General features: G+C 38.1%; 2 protein-coding genes across 3 annotated transcripts in view; one reads left to right on the forward strand and one right to left on the reverse strand.

Annotated features, from left to right (window-relative positions):
* Positions 1–3,318: 3,318 nt before the first annotated feature.
* LOC129791398 (TATA-binding protein-associated factor 172) lies at positions 3,319–21,644 on the reverse strand. The gene is made up of 6 exons (XM_055829556.1): positions 21,299–21,644; positions 20,693–20,785; positions 16,178–17,686; positions 8,812–11,574; positions 4,311–4,868; positions 3,319–4,231 (listed from the first exon to the last, which is right to left on the reverse strand). The coding sequence occupies exons 2-6, from the start codon at positions 20,701–20,703 to the stop codon at positions 3,559–3,561; spliced, it is 5,514 nt and encodes a 1,837-aa protein (XP_055685531.1). The 5' UTR covers positions 20,704–20,785; positions 21,299–21,644; the 3' UTR covers positions 3,319–3,558.
* A 387-nt stretch (positions 21,645–22,031) lies between these two features.
* Positions 22,032–24,180, forward strand: part of LOC129791356 (unconventional myosin-XVIIIa-like) — a 96,329-nt gene continuing 94,180 nt past the window's right edge. The window contains exon 1 of one of the 2 annotated variants that reach the window (XM_055829507.1): positions 22,032–22,961. In XM_055829507.1, coding sequence (XP_055685482.1) covers positions 22,830–22,961 — 132 coding nt within the window. In that variant the 5' untranslated portion in view covers positions 22,032–22,829. The remainder of the gene's footprint in view (positions 22,962–24,180) is intronic. The other variant, XM_055829501.1, reaches the window with a different exon arrangement.

Genomic DNA, 24,180 nt, shown 5'->3' on the forward strand with positions numbered 1-24,180 from the left:
AGTCTTTGATTTTCTGTGAGGGAAATTCGTCGGAATAGCGATCGGGAGGGTAAGAAAAATGCAGCTTTTTTGCAAAAATAATTGCAAAAAAAAGTGTTTTTCTTGCCCTTTCCCGACCACTTTTCCGACGAATTTTCCTCACATAAATCGTCATGAAAATGTTGTTTGAAATTCCTAGAAAACGGCATTTTTTAAGCATATTTCCTTTGATTAAAAATAACGTAAGCTTATGAAAATTCTCAGTAAAGTGATATAGTCTGATTACGGATTTCTTATCAAGTTTGCAATATCTTTGATTGTTTTATTTCTATTTCTATGCAACTGCCATCAGAATGTATGGGGGGGAAAGACGATTAATTAATATAATTTTATTAATTAATAATTAATTTTATTTAATTTTATTTTACTAATCAATTTTATAATGTATTTTTTGTCTTATAAGCTAAAATATGGTATGAGAGGGACTACAATGTTTTGGAGTGGGAGTTGGGAAATGGGAACAGTTGGCTCGGGAAAATTGGTTGGCGGGAGATTTAAATGTAAATGTAAATGTCTTATTCTTTCTTCTTGTTACTTCTTTATTTTCTTTATTTTCTTTTTGTCGTCACAGATACATTTTTAGCGTCACGGATACATTTTTTGTCGTCGCGGATAGATTTTATTAGCGTCACGGATACATTATTAGCGTCACGGATAGATTTTATTAGCGTCACGGATAGATTTTTAACGTCACGGATACATTTTTTGTCGTCACGGATACATTATTAGAGCCACGGATGCATTTTTAACGTCACGGATACATTTTAAACGTCACGGATGCACTTTTAACGTCACGGATACATTTTAAACGTCACGGATAGATTTTTTTTGCGTCACGGATACATTTTAAACGTCACAGATACATTTTTAGCGTCACGGATACATTTTATTAGCGTCACGGATACATTTTGAACGTCACGGATAGATTTTTAACGTCACGGATATATTTTTTGTCGTCACGGATACATTATTAGCGTCACGGATGCACTTTTAACGTCACGGATGCATTTTTAACGTCACGGATACATTTTCTAGCGTCACGGATAGATTTTTAACGTCACTGATAGATTTTTTTTGCGTCACGGATACATTTTTAACGTCACGGATACATTTTTTGTCGTCGCGGATAGATTTTATTAGCGTCACGGATACATTTTTAACGTCACGGATATATTTTTTGTCGTCACGGATACATTATTAGCGTCACGGATGCACTTTTAACGTCACGGATACATTTTAAACGTCACGGATGCACTTTTAACGTCACGGATACATTTTAAACGTCACTGATAGATTTTTTTTGCGTCACGGATACATTTTTAACGTCACGGATAGTTTTTTTTTGCGTCACGGATACATTTATTAGCGTCAAGGATACATTTTGAACGTCACGGATAGATTTTTAACGTCACGGATATATTTTTTGTTGTCACGGATACATTATTAGCGTCACGGATGCACTTTTTGTAAAATACCTGACAATGAGATACCAATTGTCATAGCCAGGTACTACGATTCAGACTTATGGGGTGGGTCCGTCCGTACGACCCCATGGTCCACGAGCAACTGAGCCAACCGTACTACGGTGGTTGGGAGAGAGAGTCACCTTAAGACTCCCGCCAACCCCACACACATAAGCCAATCTGTCCTATACCATGACAGTTAGTACCAGCGGTACTACATTCGGCCATTCCTGACTTTTGTGACGTCCTCGGCACAAGCTAGGAAAAGCAAGACAGATTGACCGAATTTTCCCGTGATCTTCGACCAGTATACTTCGCAATGAATGCGATAACAACTGCGGTCCTTTGTATAGAGTACAAGTCTATATTAGACAACAACTCTATTCACAAACTGAAGATCATATCAAATTGTTCCTAATGGAACCGTACCTACATTGTTAACGTCACGGATACATTTTTAGCGTCACGGATACATTTTTTGTCGTCACGGATACATTTTGAATGTCACGGATACATTTTTTAACGTCACGGATAGATTTTATTAGCGTCACGGATACATTTTTTGTCGCCACGGATAGATTTTTAACGTCACGGATACATTATTAGCGTCACGGATACATTTTAAACGTCATGGATGCATTTTTAACGTCACGGATAGATTTTGAACGTCACGGATACATTTTTTAACGTCACGGATAGATTTTTAACGTCACGGATACATTTTTTAGCGTCACGGATACATTTTGAACGTCACGGATGCATTTTTAACGTCACGGATACATTTTCTAGCGTCACGGATAGATTTTTAACGTCACGGATACATTTTTAACGTCACGAATAGATTTTTAACGTCACGGATAGATTTTATTAGCGTCACGGATACATTTTTTGTCGTCACGGATACATTTTGAATGTCACGGATGCACTTTTAACGTCACGGATACATTATTAGCGTCACGGATACATTTTACAATTACATACAATTCTATGGACCCCATAGAATTTTTCGCAAAATAAGCAAATTCTTTCAGTCAAATGAGCATTATTAGACTCCTTGGCATTTCCTAAGAAGTCTTTTGTCCATAGAACACAAAAATATGTTTTAAATAGATTTTTTAATGATTTTTTGGGGTTAAAAATCGTCTAGAAAGAAACAAACAGTAACAAAAAGAGAATAAAATGGCCGTTACGCCAATTTTTGAATTCCCTCTTCTTACATTTTTGTTAATAACTTTTTTTCTGGTGGTCGGATCGACCTGAAATTTTTACAGAATCTTCTCAGATAACCAAGGAACTTATTCCCAAAAGATCGGTTCTAAATCTTTGAGAATTAGGACGTAATAGCTGGAAATAGGACTCTGGGGTCAGTCACCTACCCCTCATGGCAATGCGAGAATGGCGAGAGTTAAATAACTTAAATTTAAATATTATAAATTGAAATAAAAAACTTTATAAAATAAGAAAAATAAAATGTCGTTTTATTATCAAATTCATTTTTATTTAGTAATTATTTTGGACTTTAAAGTTTAAAAATAAATAGAAAAAGAACAAAAATTCAAACTAACTTTCTAAAAATGTGTGAAGGGAAAAAAATAGAACCAAACTGCCTTTAAACGTAAAAAGATCATTCCTCTATTAATTCTTTCATTCACCTCCATGTCATTCTGGGAATTTGCTGCCAGATAAGAACCTCCTCTTGAAGCAACAGTTCTGTACTCCCCCGAGCGAACAACGTCATCCCAATCAGCAAATAATGGCAAATAACGTGTCCGTCCATTCATCAAAATGTGGAGCAAATAGTAAAACTTATTGTGGATTTACTTTTGTATTTCTTTTTTTATTTTCTTCTTTTCATTAATAAGGACAAATGACGTGTCAATTGTCTCTAAAAGGAAAAAAAACTCAAAATTCTACAAAAAAATTGATTCATCAAACTACAAAACTACTCCGCATATTTTTGGAGTTTTTTTTTAACGCAAATACACACACATATTAAATTTGTAGGATATAAAAGACAAATGGAAGTTTTCTTAATCAATGAAAATGGTCACAACTCTCATTTCTTCAACCTCTCGAGGAATTGTGTTAGATCATACTCCTCCTCGTACTCACGATCCTCCCACAGTTCCGGAAGTGTCTCGAGGACTGTCTTCATTGACACACGATCCCCGGAAGTCTTCCTGTCGGCTGCGGGGGCTTTCTGATCGGTTAATTTGAACAAATCCAACAGCTGATCCGTCCCCATGGTCTCCATACTCGCATTCTCATTGCTAACCACCGTATTTGCCGTGAGAAGCTTGAACTTCTGCAGGCACATGATCTTCTCCTCCAAACTCTTGCGCGTTATCAATCGATACACATTCACAACCTTCCGCTGCCCAATACGATGTGCCCGATCCATTGCCTGAAGATCCTTCATTGGGTTCCAATCGTGCTCAACAAAGATCACCGTGTCGGCTCCTGTGAGATTTAGCCCCAATCCACCCACGAGTGTTGTCAGGAGGAGAACATCAATACTCGGATCACTATTGAACTTTGTCACAATCTCATGACGACTCCCAGCCGGAACTGTCCCATCAAGACGCAAATACGATACAGCTGGAAGATGTTTCTTCAACAGATCATTCTCCACAATGTCCAACATTGCCTTTGATTGGCAGAAGATCAGAGCACGATGCTGATTAATGGATACATCCCAATTCCCAATACCGCAGTCAATAAGGAGTTGTCTGAATCAAGGAAATTTCAAGAAAAAAATAAACAAAGATCAAGAAAAAAACCTTTAAAAAAATGAAAGAAAAAACTCACTTTAGCGCTGGAAGTTTAGCCGAATGCTCAATATCATTGAGGGTCCCATTGCTCTTGGCCAGTTCCATTTGAATCTTCCCGAATTCCGGATGATTAGCATTGAGAACAAGCTTCGGATGATTGCAGACATTCTGCAGGTAGCGTAGTGCCTGGAAGACATGCGGACGCTTCTGTGCACCTTCAGCACTAATACCATCAATGCAATCCTGCAGTTCAGCATTAAAGTGCGTCTTACTAAAGTCCTCGTACAGCCTCTCCTGCAGTGGACTTAGTTCGCACAGTAAATCCTGCGTGATCTTCGGCGGCAAATCCGTGAGAACGTCTTCCTTAATGCGACGCAGCAGGAAGGGCAAAACTTGCCGATGGAGGGCTTCCATGGCAAGAGCACCGGCTTCCTGCTCCTTCGGGGAACTCTTTGCATCGCGACTCGCAAGAATTGGTCGTGAAAAACGTGCAACGAATTGTTTTTCCGTACCAAGAAAACCCGGCATGAGGAAATCAAAGAGAGACCACAATTCCAGGACATTGTTCTGTATTGGTGTTCCCGAGAGAATCAGTCTGCAACGGGAGATAAGAAGGATTTTCTTAAGGTCCTTTAAGGAAAGATTTAAACGATTTATCTGTATGAAATTATTCGGATCTTCGGAAATATTCGCGATTTTTTTTATAAAATATTCGGATCTGAAGTCTAAAACATATTTAATTAAGTTTCAAAAGGACTAAATGCAAGCTGTGTATTCAACCCGAAACATGGTAAATTCAAGCCTAATAAAAAAGACTAAATTCAAGCATAGAAATATTTTTTTTTTCAATCCTAAAAGTTAGATTGAAGAATAAAAGCTTTAAAAAATGTACTGGTAAGCTGACCAAGCTTACGGGAGCTGTGTTTCTTTCAGTGTACCAATTTTGTGAGAGCAAACCTAAACGCGAATTAATTTAAATACGCGCAAAGTCGGGAAAAGTTGAAAAGTCATACTCTAAGAAATGTTTGGAAAGCCATATCTCGAGAACGGATCCATAGATTTTCATAAATTTTTTTTTGTTTGAAAGGTCTTGAAGTCAGCTATAACATATCGAAAAATGAAAAAAATTTATGTCGCCATTTTCGAAAAATTCGAGTTCGAAATTTTCGAAAACTTTGTTTTCGATTTTAGCGCCTCTTGCGGTGATTTCTCGAAGTTGCAATGTTCTAGACATTTGTAGGGTTTCACGAAACCTCTCATTTGCGCTTGAGTTGATCAAGATCGGACTTGTAGAACCCGAAATATGACATGCCAACTTTGGAAGGCTATATCTCGAGAACGGATCCATAGATTTTCTTCATTTTCGGCATGAAGCTAGATAATATGGTCAGCTACAACATATCAAAAAATGAAAAAAATTTATGTCGCCGTTTTCGAGATATTCATCGAAAACTAATCGAAAATTTTGTTTTCGATTTTTGGCCCCCTAGCGGTTACTTTTGAAACTTCTGATGTTCTAGAGAGTTGTAGGGTTTGTTGAGATCTTTCATTTGACCTCGAGTTGATCAAAATCGGTCAAGCCGTTTTCGAGTTATGGTCGATTTTCGATGAAAAATTGTGGCGGCCATATTGACTAAACGCCTTGACCGATTTTCGAAAATGAGGCATCGTTGGAAAGGTCTTGATGGCTCCTACAACATATCAAAATTTCAGCCCTCTAGCTATAATAGCGGCTGAGATATAGTGAAAACAAAATTTTGAGGTTATTCAAAATGGCGGACGGAGGGGTGGGGGGGTGGATTTGACATCATAATCGGATTTCTTCAGGTCGATATTTAAACTTTGCCGTTTACCGCAAGTCTCTATCTATCACCGTTCTCTTGCAATTTAAGTTTATGATCCGGCCGGACGGCCGGACGGACGGACGGCCGGACGGACGGCCGGCCGGAAAAAAATTTTTTTGGCGCATACGTTTTTTGGAATGTGGGGACCCTAATTCGTGCTCATCCCAAGTTTGAGCCCGATCTGACGACTTTCGATTTTGCTCGGTACACAAAAGCTGTGTCTGAAAGAAACACAGCTAAAATTTAATTGATGCCTAGAAAGGTAATAAAGTAGGGTAAATTCAAGCTGAGAAGTAGTAAGTTCTACCAAAATCGTGGTAATTTCAAGCCTAGAAAAGCCGTCTTCAATCTATAGAAGCTTAAAACTTTTTTATCCGAGTCTAAAAGGGATTAAAATTGAATCGTAAAAGTATAGTAAATTCAAGCTGAAAAATAGTAAATTTAACCCGAAATATGGTAAATTCAAGCCTAATAAAAAAGACAAAATTCAAGCATAAAAATATTTCTCTTTCAATCCTAAAACAGTCAGAGATTGAAGAATAAAAGCTTAAAAAACATTAAATTCTTGCCTAGAAAGGGCAAAAGTAATAGTAACTTCAAGCTGAAAAGTAGTAAGTTCAATCAAAAACGTGGTAATTTCAACCCTAAATAAAAGCTTAAAAAATATTAAATTCATTCCTAAAAAAAAGATCAAAAAGTATATCAAAGAGCAGAGTCTTAAATCTAAAAAAGCTTAAATTTTCTTTTAAGTCTAAAAAGGACTAAAATTGAATACTAAAAGTAATGAATTCAAACTGAAAAGTAGTAAATTCAACTTGATACGTGCTAAATTCAAACCTAAAAGTATTATTTGTTTTGCAACCCTAAAAAAGCAAAGGTGATGTGATCGACCGTAAATAATTATTAAAAAAAAATAAGAAGGCGGATTTTCGGTCGTTTTTAGGTTAATTGTTTTTTTTTTATTTTCTTGCCGACGTTTCGGATCGGACTTTATGAGTCCTTCCACAGGGTATCAAATCAATAAAAACATTAACCGCGTCAAAACCGCGACATTCACAACGCTTGCTCTCCTTCTCTTCATCGCTAGTGGCCAATCTGTACTAGTATACGGCTGTGACGCAGTTCATGTTAATTGATTTGATGCCCTGAAGAAGGACTCATACAGTCCGAAACGTCGGCAAAAAAAAATTAGCCTACAAACGACCGAAAATCCGTCTTCTTATTTACTAAAAAAGCAGAATCTTCCATCTCAAAACGCTTAAAAAAATTTAATCAAAGCCAAAAAAGTAGTAAATTCAAGCCCAAAGAGGTTATTTTTCGATTTTTATTCGGTTTCATGTTAGTCGGGTGTTTAGAACCCTCGGAATATTCGAATGATTAGCCATAATAGTCAAAATATTCGTCAGATAAACACCCCTTGAGGAATCGAATTATTATTATCAACAAAATCTTGATTTTAGATCAGAAAAAAAAAACTAAAGAAACTTTAAGAAATGTACTGGTAAGCTGACCAAGCTTACGAGAGCTGTGTTTCTTTCAGTGTACCAATTTTGTGAGAGCAAACTAGAACGCAAATTCATTTAAATACGCGCAAAGTCGGGAAAAGTTGAAAAGTCATCCCGCAAGAAATCTTTAAAACGCCATATCTCGGGAACGGCTCCATAGATTTTCGAGTTTGAGCTATCGTTGGAAAGGTCTTAACCTCAACTATCATATATTAAAATATGAAGTCAATCGATAATAGCATTTTCGAAATATTCGAGTTCGAAATTTTCGAAAATTTTTATTTTGACTTTAGCGCCTCTCGCGGTCATTTTTCGAAGTTGCAATGTTCTAGACATTTGTAGAGCTTCACGAAACCTTTCATTTGCGCTTGAGTTGATCAAGATCGGACTTGTAGAACCCGAGATATGACATGCCAACTTTGGAAGGCTATATCTCGAGAACGGAGACATAGATTTTCTTCATTTTTGGCATGGAGCTAGATAATATAGTCAGCTATAACATATCAAAAAATGAAGCAAATCGATAATGGCGTTTTCGAGATATTAATCGAAAACTCATCGAAAATTTTGTTTTTGATTTTTGGCCCCCTAGCGGTCACTTTTGAAACTTCGGATGTTCTGGAGAGTTGTAGGGTTTGTTGAGATCTTTCATTTGACCCCGGGTTGATCAAAATCGGTCAAGCCGTTTTCGAGTTATGGTCGATTTTCGATGAAAAATTGTGGCAACCATATTGGCTAAACGGCTTGACCGATTTTCGAAAATGAGGTATCGTTGGAAAGGTATTGATGGCCCCTACAACATATAAAAATTTCAGATTTTTAGCTATTACAGGGGCTGAGATATAGCGAAAACAAAATTTTGAGGTTATTCAAAATGGCGGACGGAGGGGTGGGGGGGTGGATTTGACCTCATAATCGGATGTCTTCCGGTCGATATTTAAACTTTGCCGTTGACCGCAAGTCTCTATCTATTACCGTTCTCTTGTAATTTAGCAAAAGGTTCCGGACGGACGGACGGCCGGCCGGAAAAAAATTTTTGGCGCATACGTTTTTTGGAATGTGGGGACCCTAATTCGTGCTCATCCCAAGTTTGAGCCCGATCTGACGACTTTCGATTTTGCTCGGTACACAAAAGCTGTGTCTGAAAGAAACACAGCTAAAATCTCCTTAAAAAGGACAAATGCCTCACCTGTGATTAGCAACAAGCTGCTTAATGGCTTTTGAGCACTTAGTCTTGCCATTCTTGATGACATGCCCCTCATCCAGTACGCAGTAATTCCAATTGATCTTCCCGAAGAAATCAATATCCTTCCGGACAATATCATACGAAGCCACCACAAGATTGTGACTGCTCATCTTGAGTCTCAACCGCTCCCTATCAACGGGCAGGCCAACATAGTGCAGGGGCTTGAGGATCTTATTCGGGAGGAATTTGCTGAATTCATACACCCAATGCCCCGTAAGTGTTGGTGGGCAGATCACAATTGATGGGATTGCGGGGAGTTTATCAATTGCTCGCTGTTTGTGATCCCCAGCAAGGATACAAATGGTCTGGAGTGTCTTCCCCAGGCCCATGTCATCGCACAGGATCCCATGGAGTTTGTATTTGTTCAGGAACCACAGCCAATTGACACCAGCTTGCTGATAGCTTCGTAGTTCAGCTTTGACTTCAGGCGGAACACGGTAGTCTGGGATTGTTTTGGGTGTGAAGAGATACTCAAGGAATTCCTTGTCACGCATCTTCCTCTCCCTGAGCTCCGCGCTGAGTGTTGGGAGATCAGGCGTTGAGCCATCGAGTGGCATTAGTTGGATGAGGGTGGCAAAGCAATGCGTTGAGATGAGACGAACAGATTGATCGGGATCACTCATCCGTCCCAGAAGTGGGACAACAAGGAGGACCACGTAGGGAACAATTTGGAACTGTAGCTTGTTCACAATGTTCACAATCACCTCAATTGCTCCTTGGCGATCAATTACACTCTCTATGGCATTGAGAAGTGGAATCACCGTCTCCATGAGCAAACCCATAACTTTGGCTGAATTCACGGAGGCAAATGTGGCCAAACAGCGTGCCACCATGTGCCTAATGGCCTTCAGGGGGTGCCCAATGAGGAGAGACATCTTTGGCAGAAGAAGATCAAACAATTCGTCCTGAAGTGTGGCGTGGAGATGCGGGAAAGCCACTTCAATCACCTGCAGGGACGTCATTAGTTCCCCCATCAATTCCTCCGTCAATCGCACCGTTAGCCACATCTTGGACACATCTTTGGTCAATTTATCCCTCATAAAGTCCGTCATTAATTCCCAAATTCGCGGAATTTTCCCCTTAAGCTCCACCCCGAAGTACCGACAGATCTCCACAATGGCAAATGTTGCTCCAATCCTCTGGATACGATTGACTTTCTTCTGCGGATCTTCAGCTTCACGCATCTCCTCCAGCGTAACCTCTGACACAGCTGGTGGTCTCCCTGGGCCTCGTGGTGCCTGGCCATTCTGCACGGTGAGCGCCTTCTCTTGATTAGACAGCGTCAAGATCCCCATATACCCATCGGCGCATTTATTCTTCTCATACGCTTCCGGAGGGATTGCAATTTTCGGCGTAAAATCCGCATCAGTCTTGAGTAGTGCTCCCAAATTGGTAATAATCTTATTATTCGGGCAGGGATTCCGTGTGATAATCTCATCCAACAAACGTACGAGGTACTGCGCTGAAAGTTGCTGCATTATCTCCACCTCTTCACGCTTCAGCGACTCCATAAGGGGCTTTATCACCGGATTCAACCTCTCCGGGAGACAATTCAGACACACCACAGCTCCCGCCAAGGCAGCCTGAGTCGTTAGATTGAAAGTATTTTGTTCAGTGCTCGTTTGCACGCAAGACGCCTGCAGAGCCTTCCGTCGATTCTCCAGCATTTCCGCAACTTTCGGCTTCAGCCCGCGATTCTGCTGCAAATTCTCCGTGAGTGTCGTCGCAAGGGCGTGAATTTGTTCGAGTGTGAGTACTTTGAGTCCATCGTATTCAACAACTGGCACTTTGTATTGCTTAAGTGTAGCAAGGAAGTCACGTGAATCCTGCAGGAGACGCGTAAAGAGTATTCCAACTTCATCGTAGTAGATGCATTCATTGAGGCATGCTTTGAGCTTTTCACGCACCATCTCCGGCCCCGGGCGGATTTGCACATCCTCCAGGGCCCAAAAACTAATAACCATGGCACTAATTGATCTCTGCAACGCAGAACGGGATGTTAAATGTCCCAAAAGGACTTTTGAGTAGCACGTCACGGGGCTCTCCATGTCTTCCGTGTACGTTATTCCCGGAGCTGGGAGAACGAGGAATTTCGACAGAAGCCCCAGCATCCTGCACGCTTTGTACCTTGCTCGATCAACATTCTTCTCTCTCACATCCTGCGGTACAGTCTCCGTACCACCCAAGTAGACCTTCTGCTGCAAATTCAACGTTGACTCCGATGGATCCATCAAACTCCCACGATTTCCACGCTTCTCACGACCACTCTGCATCTTCACATGAATCAAACTCCCCGGATCAAAAGCCAGCCGCGACGGTTGCATGGCTAAGCACAACCAAGACGCAACAAAGGGACACGTTGCATGCAGGAGCGCCGACAAATCCGCATTCACCACCAAATTCTCCCAAACTTTCTCCGCTAAACTCTGCACATCCTCCACGTGCTCAATCAAAACTCTCTGATAAATATGCCTCAGAGCTTCCTGCAGTAAATTCCAATCCCAATACTTCACGCCGATATTTAAATTCAATTCCATCTTAGTGGCATCTCCTTTCTCATTCTTCATCATCCCAACAGATTTTCCTGCATTTGGGACAACTTGAGTGAGAGTCTTGAGGGTGAGAAGCGTCGAACGACGCACAGAACTGGAGCTGTGACTAAGAAAAGGCCACAAACGCGGCACAAGGACAGACATTGACTCCATTCTACAAAGAAATGAAAAAAAAAGTAAAATGTTGCGTGCTTTAAAAAATTCCTTCACAATAGAAAAGCTGCGTAATTCTATTTTCTAAAAGAGAGATAGAAGCTCATAAAACATTCTCGTGAGCAAACATTGTTCTAGAGACAAAGTAGAAAATGATAATATAATTGTTGCAATAATTTGCATTAGAACAAAGAATTTGTTCTATGATTTCATAAATATTCTTTGTGATCATTTCACTTTATTTAGAATAAAAAAAATTATTTTTTTGCATAAGCAAATAAACATTTTTGTAATGTTTGATTATTTTCTTTTTTTATCTTTTCAAAGCTTAAAGTTTTTTGGAATTCTGAAGTTTTTGTGGTTTTCAGAACGATTGACTTTCTTTTCTAAGGAGGTTTAATGTATATTTTAACGATTTTTTTTCTAAATTTTGAAATTTCTTTTCTAACGTTTGACGTTTCTTAATTTATGTTGGAGTTTTTTTCGTTTAACGTTTTCTTTTCTAATGTTTGACGAATCTTTTATTGATGTTTTGAATTTTTTAAAAAATATTTCACATGTCTTTTCTAACGTGTTTAATATTTTTTACCAACTCCGATGCTATATTTTAAAACGACGATTTCCCTATTTCTTTACTCATTTTTAACATTTTATTTCTATTGATTGACGTATTTTTTCTAACATGTTTGACGTTTCTTTTTGTTAACGATTTGACGTGTCTTTTTCAAAGCGTTTGACATTTCTAAAGCTTTGACATTTTTTTTTATATTTTCAACGTTTAATTTAAAATTTTGATGTTTATTTTCTTCCTTTTTATGCTAATTTTATTTTTCTAACGTTTTACGCTCGTTCTACTTTTCTAACGTTTTAATCACCTTTTACAAATGCTTGATGCTCTTTTTTCTAACACTACAGAATTCTTCTTCTTCTTCTTCTTCTTTTTAAATTTCTCAGGGCCGGCTACAGAATTCTAATTTTATTGTGTTTGACGCTACTTTATCCAATGTTTGACATTATGTTTCCTAAGAATTGACGTTTAATTTGAAAACAATGACTTTTCTAACATTTTACGTTAATTTCGAAGTTTTACATTTATTCTACAATTTGACGTTTCTTTTCTTAATTTTGACTTTGAAAAAAACGTCAATAATTACTATAGACCAGCCGGGTAAACTTTTTCTACACGTCTATGTTTAGACGTCGCGTAAAAAATACATTTCTGTGTATTTTTACCGCTGAAAGGGGTAAATTAAAACAAAGTTAAGCAGCACAGATTGAGAATTTTTAATGTTCTGTTTTCCCACATCAGTGATCCAAATTCAAAATTCCTCAAAGTGATCCAAATATTTTATCAGCGACTGTAAATTCATGACGATCGTGTTATTTTTCCGCTAATAATTTAGCGACTATCTTAAGTGCATCAGTAAATTCACCATTTTGCGGTATATAAAAAAAAGTTTAGCGCTTTTTGTAGTCGCTACAAACTACTTGTAAAATTACGCAAAAACATCAATTTTCCCCCAACCCGACCTATTTTCTCACAATTTTAAATGAATTAAATATTCATAAAATAAAAATTTATTTCAGTCTGACTTTTGCTCTTTGTATAAAGAATATTCTTGCAGTGATAAATAAGGCAATAAAATATTTTTTATATTGCAATTAAATAATACATTTATTTTAATATTAAATATTCATTTTTATACATAAAGCAGAAAATCTGTTCTTCCGTCAATCATTTGTATTGCTAATTTTTCCCCTGTTAATCACTTTATGCAAATTAATGTAAAAATTGCAACAATTTTCTCCACACCACGTGCGCAGGAATTTCATTGATCTCTCTTTCTCATATTTTATTTTTTGTGTGTGAAATTGATCGCAAAAATTGATATATTTAGCAATTTATTACACCCTGTAATTAAAATTTTTCCTTTTGTTCACATTCTCAAGCGGAAATTGTGAGTGATCGTGTGTTCTCCACTATAACTCGAATTTATTATTAATTGATGATAATTAAACAACTACATATTGGGTCTGTTTGTATGAAATGATCACTTTACATGCATTTCACTTTACAGACATTTCATAATCAATGACTAAACGCTTATTAAATTTATCTACATTGCGCGTAGGGGTGGAGATAAAAGGAGAAATGTAAGCTTGTGGGCGTGAAAGAAAGTACCAATAATAAAGTCAATCATAACGCGTCCAGTTATTAGAGTTGGTATACCACAACGCGGATGGGTCAGTCTATGCGTTGTAATTTAATTTGTGAGTTGTATTAGTAGGCAAAGTCGATTTTTTGTAAAATTTAGCAATTTGACAGATTAAAATGCTTATATCTTAAGTTCTATTAGACCTACAGAAATTTCTTGACTAATTATGGAAAGGTCTTGAAATAAGCTATAATCTGACATATATTTCGATACATTTCAAGGTCACCTCTAGAACACAAAATGGCGGCTTTTTGTTTTACAAAAACAGTTTTTGGCATTTTTCGTCATCAAGAAATGGTTCTAGAGGTTTATGTTGTTCTAGAAAGTTGTAGAGTTTTGCAAAACCTTTAATTTGATACCAAATTGAGCAAAATCGGACAGACCCTTCAAAAGATATGGCTCTTAGAACTTTTCAAATTCAAGAATTTTTCAAATGGCTATATCTTCTAAACGGCGACATAGATTTTCTTCATTTTTGGACTGGTGCAAGATTATTAGTCCTGCTACAACATATCAAAATTTAAAAGATTTGCCTAATGGGGATTCGGAGATATTGCCCCTTAAAGTTAGGCAATTTTTGTTTTTGATTTTAGCGCCTCTTGCGGATGTTTTTGAAACTCGAAATGTTCTAAACAGTTGTAGGGCTTCTCAATACCTTTCATTTGATACCAAGATGGTCAAAATCGGTCAAGCCGTTCTCGAGTTATATCGAAAAAACACTTTTTGCTTTAGACCGCCATATTTGCTAAACCGCTTGACCGATTGTCAAGTATGAATTGTTGATGAAAACGTCTCACTGAGCTATACAACATACTAAAATTTCAGACCTCTAACTATAAGGGAAGTGGTTGACAATATTCCAAAATGGCAGATGGCGGCCATCTTGGATTTCGAAAATGCGAAAAAAAGAAAATTTACACCCACATTTCTATAGAAAACTTCAAACCGGAAGTCTCTATCTGTTACCGTTCTCGACTTATAAGGCAAAGTTTGGGCGACCGGCCGGCAGGCCGGCCGGATCAAAAATTTTCCACCACCATTTTCGTAATGTGGGATGTCCAAAACGTACTCATGCCAAGTTTGAGCCCGATCCGAGGTGGTCGGTTTTTCCAATGATTACAATACTTGGTATGCCACGATTGTGGTATACCAACTAATAAATAAATGTAAAAGTCAATCATAACGCGTCCAGTTATAAGAGTTGGTGTCCCACAACGTATAGAAGTTAGTTTATGCGTTATAATACGATTTGTGATCAGTATTAGTAGGCAAAGTTGATTTTTTTTTGTAAAATTCAGTAATTTGATGCATAAAAATGGTCATATCTCAAGTTCTATAAAACCTACAGAAATTTCTTGAGTAGTTTTGCAAAGGTATTAAAACAGGCTATAAATTGACATAAATTTCAATAATTTTCAAGGTCACCTCCAGAACACAAAATGGCGGATTTTTGTTTTGCGAAAACAGTTTTTGGCATTTTTTGTTCCGAAGGAATAGTTCGAGAGGTTTCTGATGTTCTAGAAAGTTGTAGAGTTTTGCAAAACCTTTAATTTGATACTAAGATGAGCAAAATCGGACAAGCAGTTCAGGAGATATGGCTCTTAGAACTTTTCAAATTCAAGAATTTTTTAAATGGCCATATCTTCTAAACGGCGACATAGATTTTCTTCATTTTCGGACTGGTGAAAGATATTGAGTCAGGTTACAACATATCAAAATTTAAAAGATTTGCCTAATGGGGATTCGGGGATATTGCCCCTTAAAGTTAGACAATTTTTGTTTTTAATTTTAGCGCCTCTTGCGGCCATTTTTGGAACTTTAAATGTTCTAGACATTTGTAAGGCTTCTTGAAACCTTTCATTTGAGCTTGAATTGGTAAAAATCGGTCAAGCCGTTTTCAAGTTATATCGAAAAAACACTTTTTGATTTGGGCCACCATATTTGCTAAACGGCTTGACCGATTTTCAAGTATGAATTGTCGATGAAAACGTCTCACTGAGCTCTACAACATACTAAAATTTCAGACCTCTAGCTGTAAGGGAAGTGGTTGACAGTATTTCAAAATGGCGGATGGCGGCCATCTTGGATTTTGAAAATGCGAAAAAATGAAATTTTACACCCACATTTCTATAGAAAACTTCAAACCGGAAGTCTCTATCTGTTACCGTTCTTGAGATATAAGGCAAAGTTTGGCGCACCGGCCGGCAGGACGGCCGGCCGGCCGGATCAAAAATTTTCCACCACCATTTTCGTAATGTGGGATGTCTAAAACGTGCTCATACCAAGTTTGAGCCCGATCCGAGGTGGTCGGTTTTTCCGACGATTACAATACTTGATATGCCACGATTGTGGTATACCAACTAATAAATAAATGTAAAATTAACTTACTGTATCCAACTGGAAGCATTGGGAAGACTCAGTATTGCTGCTAGGAGTCCCATGAAGCTATTACTGGCACTTGTAAGTTCATCTTGATCCAGAAGTAGATCCCAGAGCATTTTAACAATTCGCGACACTTCCATCGGTTTGAGGAGTTTAGGTAACCACGAAGCAATTGGGATGAGGGTAGCAGCTGCCACAGCACCCACATCATCCTCCTGATCAAATAAACCCATGAGGATGTCATTTATGAGAGCCGGAAGAATGTCCTGCAGCAAATCTTCACGCACAACGAGCAAATACTTAATTCCAAGAAGTCCACCATGTCTCACTTCCCATTCCTCATGCTTCATCATCCGCACAAGGATATCCACGGTGGATTGGATCCTTTCCTGCGGGATTTGCTTCAGCAGCGTACCCAGAACTTGAGCACAGGTCTCCCTAACTGGAGCAATCACTTGATCCGAAACAAAATCCCCAAATCTATCGAGAGCCAGGACACAGAGAAGGCGCAAAACGGCGTCCTCGAGCCAACGATTGTGTGCCTCGAGCATTGCCTGCGGACTCATCCCGGATACCTTCCCGGCATTCTCAGAGTGTGCCTTGAAGAGCTCCCGCAGGGCTGTAGCGGCACCATGACGTGTCTCCCAGCGTGGATTGAAGAGATCAGTGTAGAGTTTGTGGCAAAATGCCTCAAAGGGCCATGCTGTTGCATCTCCCCATGAACCCGTTGCATCCGGAACGGGACCATAGCTGTACACTATTGGACTTTCAGCTGCACTCTCTTTTGCCTTCTTCTTTTCCGGTGGTTCTCCCGATGACGAATCCAAGGATCCTCCACCATTTGTCGAATTACTACGACCATACGTTCCAGCAAGAAAACTCTGCCTAGCCTTGCGCTTTGCACGATTCTTCTCGCGACAACTGAGACTAGATGTGGCATTATTCCCACCAGCTCCACTGCCACTACTCCCACTTAGAACATCCTCCACAGGCATCAGTCTTGCTTTTGACTCACTCGGTCCTGCTGCCTCCAAACGCACATCATCGAGCGTCACCAATTCCTCCAGGGCAATACCAAATTGATCACCTTTGGCAAACCCCAGCTTCTCCCGGATAATCTCACGTTGCATCATAAGGCGCTCCTTGCTATTCCTCTCACTATCATCCTGATAGTCGAATTCATTCCCCTCCGAACCCATTAGGCGTCCACTACTCAGGAGAATGTTCACCAAGTCAAACGTGGCAAACTGCAGCTGCCCCCCATTGACCTTCACATCCTCCACCGTCCCGGGAATGGGATGAAATTGCGGCACATTGTTGAGGATCGCCTCAACGGTCTGTGCAGCTGCAATTCTCGTATCCCACGATGTGTTATTCATGTAAACAATCACCCTATTGAGGAGATTATGCAACTCATGCGGATGCAACCGTTGCACCTCCCCAATTTGCTTTGCAGCCGTCCTCCGGGTAACAGCTGATGATCCCGATTCCAACAGGATAAACAAACGATCGAGTCTGGTTATGAGAGAAGAATCATAAATTTCAACCAAATCTCCCTCCCATTACGTATTTCTGTTCGAGAAATGTGCCACTCCTTGACCTTTTCAAACACTTGGAGTGCATAATCAACCTACGAAAAAAAATGTACATCAACTTTGTCGTTATAGCAACTCACACATTTTATCAGCAACGAACATTGCTCCCCTCCTTCAACATGGACATATTGCAGGCGAGTAAGTTGGAGGGATTATTCGTGTGCAAAATTATATCTAATCAATAATTTATAACAAAATATTTTCTTAGAAGTCTATCTCTTAAAAAAATATTACTCCGAAAAGGAAATTTAATAGGAATTTTTGCTCTATCTCTAAGTTTACATAAACAACATAAACAATTTTTTAACAGATATAGAATTTTTCCACTTAAATAAATTGTTTGTTTTATGGATCAATAAAATCAATAAACTTTTAAAATGTTATGCTGTATAGCAACACAGATCCGATGATTCTTCAACAGCTGCAATATTGCAATAATAATGCTGATTAGTCTTTAATCTTTTAATGAATAATTATATTTGAATCCTAAAAAATGTGCCAAAGACGCATTTTTCCACGTTTTCTGATATCCGATCGTGACTGTGGTGTTCTTCCCAACATCGTCATCAGTTTTGTTTGTTATTTTACATTAATTCCAGCATTTCCTCTGTTTCTAATGTGGTTTTAAGTTTCTTTACGAAACATGATCTTTTCTACACGAATTCCCTTCATTCCTGATGATTCTTCAGTTCTTTTAAAAGTTCATTTTGTTTCTTTTCATTCTGTTAAAAAACAGGTTCATTGCAGATTACATAGTTCTAAACTTAAGCTCCTGCTTGACTTCATTCAGCTAGGAGGTTACACTCCTTACGGAAACGTAGAAAGATACGGAGAAGAGATCGAGCGAAGTTTGCCGAGCGGTCGGCACGAAGAAAAAAAAATTTGATTTCCAAAGAGTTATTAACCATTTTTCTAAATTTTACTCTTATTTAGCGATTTTTCGCATATTTCGTGAAAATTGTACGTGGAAAGTGGTGAAAATACATAGAAAATGATAATATCTATCGAATCCATCATAGAACACCCAAAAAAGGTAAGTTTGAACGAAAATTAGCCAAAAATAGGTGCATTTTAGAAAAAACATCTCTTCTGAAAAGTAGCGATTTGAGAATGGTTCATAATCTTCGGGCACGTCGAGATATTCAGAAGAAGTTTTGTAACTTTTTTTTCATTTGCTTTACTTTATCACATGAGCAAACAACGCTTAGGATTTTATAAGATCTTCAGGATCATGTGATGTAGGAAAACCACTTTTTAAAAATTGAAAAACAAAGTTAAAATTTAGCTAAAGGAAAACTTCAAATTTTTGGCTGCGGTATTAGGGATCATTTCTGTGTTTTAGTGTCGTAAGAAATCCAGCGGGTGGAATGACGTGAAAATATTTTTTGGGACTTTCTTTAAGCTCAGATTAGACATTTTTGACGAAAAATACGATTTTTTAATATTTGGTTTTTCTTCCTTTTGTGATCTTATAATGTTTGGGGTGACCGCGATTGTAGTCGCTTTCAATCCACTACAGTTAAAGTAAGCTTATTGTAGAGGATCTTATAATGTTCAGGAACCATAAAAACATCGTCCTGCATTGATTTTGGCTCAATAAATAAAAATTAACTATGTACCCAAAATTAGGCATTTTCAAAATCGAGCTATGGATCGAAAACGTCCCATTGGTCGTTAAGGGTTAATCCAGGCTGATTTAAAGAAACTGTTTCGGAGCTTTCGACGTTATTTGCACGTCTTCCTTAACGGATAGTTTTGTCAAAAGAATCAATCAATGTTCTGGAAGATTTTTTTCTTGTTTCTTTTTGCCTTTGTTCACGAGCATTTTAATGATAAAATCGTTTTAAAAAGGATGTAAAGAACACCATAGTCCTCCAAATGCGTCAGCCTACGGTATGTAATGTAGATCAGTCCAAATGAATCCTTACAATTTTAGTCAGAGCTTTCAACGCTTCTTTGCGTCTTTTTTTCATAGTGATCAATCGTCGTATGTTGTTCCTTTGCTTTTGGCAAATAATTGAGGCTTAGATTCAGATTCAGATTTTATTTGAGGTGAATGCGTATAGTCGTTTTCATCCCACTGCGATCTGTAAGGTCTATTGTGGAAAGGTTCTCGGTTCTTAATCATCGGCTTAACTCAGAGTTTGTTAGATGAAGACTCATTGAATGGAATAGTTCCTTCATAATTATGGTTTTGTCGTCAATATGTGATTATCTCTTTGATCCTGAGAGGTGTTTAACTCCAGTGGTTCCTCCTGATCATCACATTCGGATCGCCATTATGTTGCAGCACATTCCAAGTTCCTCCCTGAATAACTCAGAAAGAAATATCTGATTAATCAGCACTTAATCAATGAAATTCAACACCCCCCACGAGTTTTTAATCTAACCACCCCACAAATACAATTCCATCCTACATATACATAATAGTTTAATTCCTAAACTAGATCATATTTAATGTGATTGTGTATTTTTTCTTCCATTTATCGCTCTCCAACTTCTCGAGTGATGAATGAATGAAAAAAATCTCCTAACTCAGCAATAAGTCATTTCTCTGGGTCTCGCGAGATTTCAACATTCTACACGAAGCTAAAAAACAAGTTTAGCTCCATGTTTATTGATGTACTGATTAAACAGGCAAAATGAAATATTTGAGACAAAAATATGCCCAGCTCCCTCTCGAAAATGAGAGACAAATGTGTGAAAAAATAGAAAGTACCTGCGTTGATGTCTTCTCTCACTTATTTAAATAAAATGCTGCACTTGGAAAATCAATAAAAATGGGGGAGAGAAAGACTAAAGAGCTAAAGAAGGAAAAAATAGTTGCAATTAACACGTTGATGTACATTTTTTTGTTTTTTTTTTGTGTGTGGAGACGCTCCTCGAACAAATGTGTAAATAAAAATGTTTTTTTTTTCTATTTTACCGTGAAGTCATCTTTTGTGTTTTTGATGATGGTTCCTTCCTCTTTAGCTGACCAGAGATGAATCTTTCTTGAAGTGCGACAGCTCCAGATTTTCTGGGGGAACCAAATGAAAAGGAAAGTGAATGAATTACAAGATTATGTACAACGTGGCACGAGGTCAGTGAATTTACAACATAATATAAAAGTTATTTAATTAAATTTAATATACCAAACAACTTTTAATTTTTCAACCAAATGGATATTTAAGTATCCACCTGTGTATTTATTTCCAAATATTTATTAGTCTCTAATTGAATAAATAAAGACAAACATTGAGAGATAAACATTTTTACAAAAAAAATCTTTGAAGATCAAGAAAACTTTTGGTTTATTTTTAAAAATTCATATTTCGCGCCATTCATTTTCGAATTTCGAACATGTCTCAGTGTGCGTGTGAATTATGACGTGTGATGCACCAAAGGGGAAGAAAAAATGGAGAAAATTGCCGAGGTAATTTTATTTTTAAAATCCACCAATTTCCACGGCGAAAACTCACAAAATCTCAATGAAAATACCCCCAAACGTAGGGTAAAGGTCAAAGGGATCCACTGCAGAGGTAAAACTTACAGAAATTCAATGAATAATTGACGAAAAGTGAACTTTTCTCTAGGTCACGGAAGACTTTCATTGTGCTGCCTCGTTTTAACGGTCACTTTTTGGGCACTTTTTCACACAGCCGGTGCTCCTTTTATGCTCCACCAGCACAGGGGCGCACCTGGGCACACGAATGCAATTCACTTTTTCAGCCGAACACTGGGACTCCGGCCCCACACGGGGCTTCTCAAATTTGGGAAATGGCTCACTTTCTGGAAGATCATCTCGGCTTCAATTCACATTTTATACTGACACTCTTTCCGAGGCGGCCTCGCGATTTAAGGCGAAGGCACCATTTTCACGCACACCCCTGCAAAACCACGCATACCTTTATGTATTTTGTATACAAATACGCAGCATATTTCATGAATATGGGGAAACAAGCATATGTTTCATGCTTGTTTCAAAGGAATATGCATGTCCCTGAATAACCTTCAATACTCTCCCTTCATTTGATGCTGAAATTGACTGCTTTATGCTTCTTTTGGTTGATTTTTATGCTTTTTTCACTTTAAATTTCAATGTTTATGAATTAGTTATGCTAATTTTATAGAGAAATAATGATAAATTTTTTTTTGAGAAATTGCAGCATATTTTGGGACAACCTACTTGAAACATCATTGCATAAAATTCATGAAACAACTCATCAAAAAAGGAAAAAAAAGTGTCTCGGCTAGTGAAACATCCAACATGTTTCAAATAAGACAGTCAGATTGTGAAAACAAGAAGAAGAAGAAGAAGTTGATAGAAAAACAGTTTTTGTGATTTGTGACGAGAGCGCGGATCGAGGCGGATTTTCTAAAGCAATTTTTCTATTTTCCTCATTGTCCACAGTGTTTATCAAAACCATCAAAACCCATTTATCGGGCAAAACACTCCCTTTTTTCTGAGTGACTCACAGTGCGTGCAAAAATTCGGACAAGACTTTCGTGGGGAGAAAATATTGTTTTTATTGTGAGTGGAATAGAGAAGAAAAAAAAATTTGTGCTCTCCTAATGTCGTCTGGAAAGTGATTTGTGAACAAGAAAATCCACGTAAGAAGAGTATTTCGTGCTGCACTCCAGCATACGAAAAATCGTGGCAAATTTGTAAGCAGAGAGTGGCCCTCAGCATCTGCTCTATTGAGCACGAAAGTAGCTCTTCGTGTGACTTTTGCTTCCGGAAGTCTTCTCTGTGGTGCACAAGAGAGGCGACTTCTCACCCACACCGAGGTGTTCCCATTGTTTTCACGCGAAGAAAAGAAAAACAAGAGAATTTGCTCAAGGAGGAGGTTGTGAAAAGAGGCTGATTTTGGGGAGTGAAAATTTGGCGGTGTTGAGTGGCCGCGGCCCCAGACAATGGCCGGATACCGTTGCACCGAATAGTTCTGACTGAATTGCCCAAAATAGTGAATAACTGTTCCCTATAGCGCACACCTCTTTTCCCGAAGAAGAAGTGAAAAAATAAATCTCTCCGGGAATCGTCTGCAGAGAGCCCTCCCAGAACAACCGCGCGCAATCCCATCATGCTGAACTTCATCAAGAAGGGAAAACCGGATAAGGATGAGAAGGAGCGGCGGAAGCGTGAGAAGAAAAAGGAGGCAAAACTCGCTGGCGGGGGCAGCATCTCCACGGAGGATCTGCTGCGCCTTGACGAGGTGAGTGCGTGAGATGATTTGCTGCGTATTGAGAGAAAATGGTATGCACACAAGGTGGCTTTTTAATGACCGCAATTGAAACGAGTTTCGCGGCTCACAAACACTGTTAGATTTGTCTTTTGCTGCGAGACATTCCCACCTCTCGCCTATCTGTCTTATCAACACTCATTCTGGGGTTCGCACCTGCCTCCAGGGGCAGCCTTGCTCCGGGAAGATATTGATTTGCCCGTCCCGTTGTACCATTCATGCGCGTTATCTTATCACATACTCTGTGCCAGGTTCACGGCGGAGGAAAAAATCCCCAAATGAGACATTTCCTCCATGCCCAGGCTCAACGTATTGCAAACAAATATTTGCGAAGAATTTACTGCAGCAAATACTCTTATCGCGGGATGTGATAACCAAGCTTTGGAGCTCTGACTGAAGACTTTTTCGACTTTTGATTATTCAATGGGAATTTGTGATTTTTCAATACCACGCAGAGCTGTGAAGCGCGGAATTGAGTAATTTGCAAGAGACGCCAAAGCATAAATTTATTAGGCTAGTAGGGGGTTCCACTTTTGATTAAATTCGCGCCGAATTCACCGTGAATATTTAACAAGAGAGACGAATACTAATTGATTAATTATTTTAGTGGTAAATTCCTTTAGAAAGTGTCCTAAGGAAATTAGTTTCAAATGGTCACGTTATTTTGGAAACTCGGGGACTTTCAAGAGCGATTTTCAAGCCAATTTTGAAACCAAAAATTCGAAATTTGCTTGCACTCTTGTTAAATGGCCAAATATTGATAAGAATTCAGTATTTTTAATTTAGAAAATAAATTTTTGTGCTCAAAAAAATTATTTGAAATTCTCACATTTTGGCCATTTTGTTCCTGTAGAGTTTCCAAAATAACGTGACCATCCCTTAGTTTAGTGCAGAAAAGGGAAATGAATTTGTTTTTTGTTTATTTTTATTTATTTTTTATATTTGTTTTAATTTTTTTTTCAAATGTATTATACAGTTTGAAAAACCTTAAAAAAATAAAGCAAAACGTCGTTTTATATTTATATTTTATCAAGCATAAACAACTTTCTAAATACTTAATTAATAATCACAATTTACCTTAAGTTCTTGTTAATAAAATGTAGCACTTGAATTATAAGTTTGTCATTCTTAATCTTCTTAATGTAAAAAAGAAATGCATTTTTTGAACAAATAAAAAGTTTTAAAAATATAA

Source organism: Lutzomyia longipalpis, chromosome 1 (genome assembly GCF_024334085.1).
Source record: "Lutzomyia longipalpis isolate SR_M1_2022 chromosome 1, ASM2433408v1".
NCBI lineage: Eukaryota > Metazoa > Arthropoda > Insecta > Diptera > Psychodidae > Lutzomyia > Lutzomyia longipalpis.